Source organism: Girardinichthys multiradiatus, chromosome Y (genome assembly GCF_021462225.1).
Source record: "Girardinichthys multiradiatus isolate DD_20200921_A chromosome Y, DD_fGirMul_XY1, whole genome shotgun sequence".
NCBI classification, from domain to species: Eukaryota; Metazoa; Chordata; class Actinopteri; order Cyprinodontiformes; family Goodeidae; genus Girardinichthys; species Girardinichthys multiradiatus.
In genome coordinates, this window is record NC_061818.1 from 25,155,920 (window position 1) to 25,158,341 (window position 2,422).

Sequence of the window (2,422 nt, forward strand, 5' to 3'; positions counted from 1 at the left end):
ATATTACACTAGATCAATAAAAAATTATTTTTAATACAAGGATGTTGTGTTATAGTCTACACAATCATGGAAAAGACAGCTGACCTGACAATTGTCCAGCCACAGTCAATGAGACCCTACTCATGAGGGAAGCCAAAAATGTTCTTTGCTAAAGAAGCCGATAATTCACATGAGCGCTGTATCCAAGCCTTTTATTGGAAAGTTTAGTGGAAGGGAAAAGTGTGGATAAAATAATAAGCATGTGGAATAACCAAATCTGAAAAGTATTTTGAAAAGCTGACCCCATTGAAGTGTTTGGTATAGATTACCAAGACATGTGGCTGGCATCAGTGCTTAAACAACAAACACACACAAATGTATCCAGGATCTGTTGTACAACGTTCACATTCCTCATGTTTAGCCACTCTTCAAACAGAGAAAATGTCAGAGGTGCTTACCCTGGGCCAAAGAGAAAATTATCTGGATTGGGGAGACTATTTGGCATTGTTGAGGGGACGATGAAAGATACCACACTCAACAATGCAGACAAACTAAGGGCACCATTTTTGCAAGCTGGGCTTGCTTTACACCTCAGCAGAGCCACAGGCTCATCTCATCCCTTCCATGCTTTATTGATGCAGTAGTTCATGCAGAAGAACCCTTGACCATGTATTGTGTGCATCTACTGTACATCTTGTGAACATACTTTTTAGTAGACTGACGTTTCTGTATTGAAACCACCTTTGTAGTTGGTCCTTGAGCTTTCTTCCAATTGCCTTAGAAACAGAATTTTGGGTTTTCATTAATTGTAAACCAAGATCATCAAGGTTACCAGAAATAAACCCTTAAAAGTTACCGCTGTCTGTAACAAATCTTGTGAGTTTTTAACTAAATTACTAAATTAATTATTTTATGAAGATATCCTAGTTTATTGAGATGTAGATCTGTTAGGAGATAAACAGATTTCCCAATGATATCTAAAATCTAATCTAGTCCTAATTATTTTTGTTTGGTACAGAAGAATGACTAACAGTTGGATGTCTCACTGAAAATAAGAACAAAATTAAATGTGGCAAATTGGCCCTTACAGTACATCATGCATGCACATGCTTATTTTCTCTTATTTAATAAATCGTAAAATCAAGTCTTAAATCAACAAGACTGACTTATCAGTCTTGTTGATTTAAGACTTGATTTTACGATTTACATTACACAGATGGAGAGGGACATCTAGTGTAAAAAATAGGAGGCACATTCAAAGCAAAGCAGAAAAATGAGTACCAAGGCTTCTGTAGCTCACCTTGTTCTTCTTGTTTGCAAGGTTTATCTGCAGCTTGCCCATTCCTTGCAGAACAATCTTCATAGAGGTCAGAAGGTTATCCAACACTGCAGGCTTTGAAAACATTGTTCATTTAATGTATCTTTATTCTAATGTGCTGCTACAGAAACGACTAGTATAGAGTTGTAAGGTTAGGTATTGTTTTGAGTGTTTGCTACCTTGAAACTGAGGAGTTCCTGTTTGGAGAAGCCAAAGCTGTGTATTATCTTGATCTGTCTGATTATTGTGCTCTTTCCACTCTCTGCAACTCCTGCCATGCACACCGAATAGATAATTTCAGGACCAATAACAAGTATTTGAGAGCAACTAAAGGATGCAACATAAACACACCAAGCATGAGGATTTTGATTACATCCCTTTCAGCCCTGGCATGTTCACAAAGGTCCTGTTCGATTACACAGCTCTTTATTTTGGCTTTCTTACTCTCCTTTGATATATCCTTCTGGAAGCACATTCCCATGCAGATCTAAGGGAAACATCAACATTTCATTTAAGTAACTGATGTTTTAAGTAACCTAAAAATGGCATATTTGTGCATCAGTAGCAAAACAATTAAAAATAGTCTCCACAGAAATGTTGCCAATCAGTACTTCATTAGTGCTTAGCTGAATAGAAAAATACAAATTAAAAATGGCATTTTAAAACTGGTTTTTTTAAATAAAATACGTCTGTGAGTAACTACAAGTGGTTCAGCATGTAGGGAAGTGTTTGGGAAAGCTAAAATAATTTCCTGGTTTCAAACTTTAGACAAAACGTTCTGAAGTAATTTAATAAACACATTTTGCTGCGTACCTTCAGAGACAGACGGAGCCTTTTTAAACAGCAAAACATCTCCTTGTTGTTGCTCTTCGTTTCCTTGCAGATTTGTTGTTATTTTTGTGATACTGTTCTTGGAGTCAAGCAAGCAGAAAACCGAGGCGGTAATTTGCTAATTAAAAACACGCTCGCATCGCATTCTGTCAAAATAAAAGCCCATGACACCGGAAAAAGAGAGTCCCTACAAAATAATATTAAAACTTTGTTTTACCAGCTTATTACGTTCACGTGTCAGACGTTTAACGCAGCCATCATTATTTACTATGACAATTTACCATATTGAAAATT

The 2,422-nt window shown here is 36.5% G+C and overlaps 1 protein-coding gene across 2 annotated transcripts in view; it reads right to left on the bottom strand.

The window, feature by feature from the left end:
- Nucleotides 1-2,197, bottom strand: part of LOC124864743 (guanine nucleotide-binding protein G(o) subunit alpha-like) — a 13,777-nt gene extending 11,580 nt beyond the window's left edge. For both annotated transcript variants that reach the window (XM_047359636.1, XM_047359637.1), the window contains exons 1-4: nucleotides 2,111-2,197; nucleotides 1,649-1,784; nucleotides 1,477-1,568; nucleotides 1,280-1,372 (exon numbers count right to left, since the gene is read on the bottom strand). In XM_047359636.1, the coding sequence (XP_047215592.1) occupies nucleotides 1,280-1,372; nucleotides 1,477-1,568; nucleotides 1,649-1,784; nucleotides 2,111-2,149 (360 nt within the window). In that variant the 5' untranslated portion in view covers nucleotides 2,150-2,197. The remainder of the gene's footprint in view (nucleotides 1-1,279; nucleotides 1,373-1,476; nucleotides 1,569-1,648; nucleotides 1,785-2,110) is intronic.
- Nucleotides 2,198-2,422: the final 225 nt, after the last annotated feature.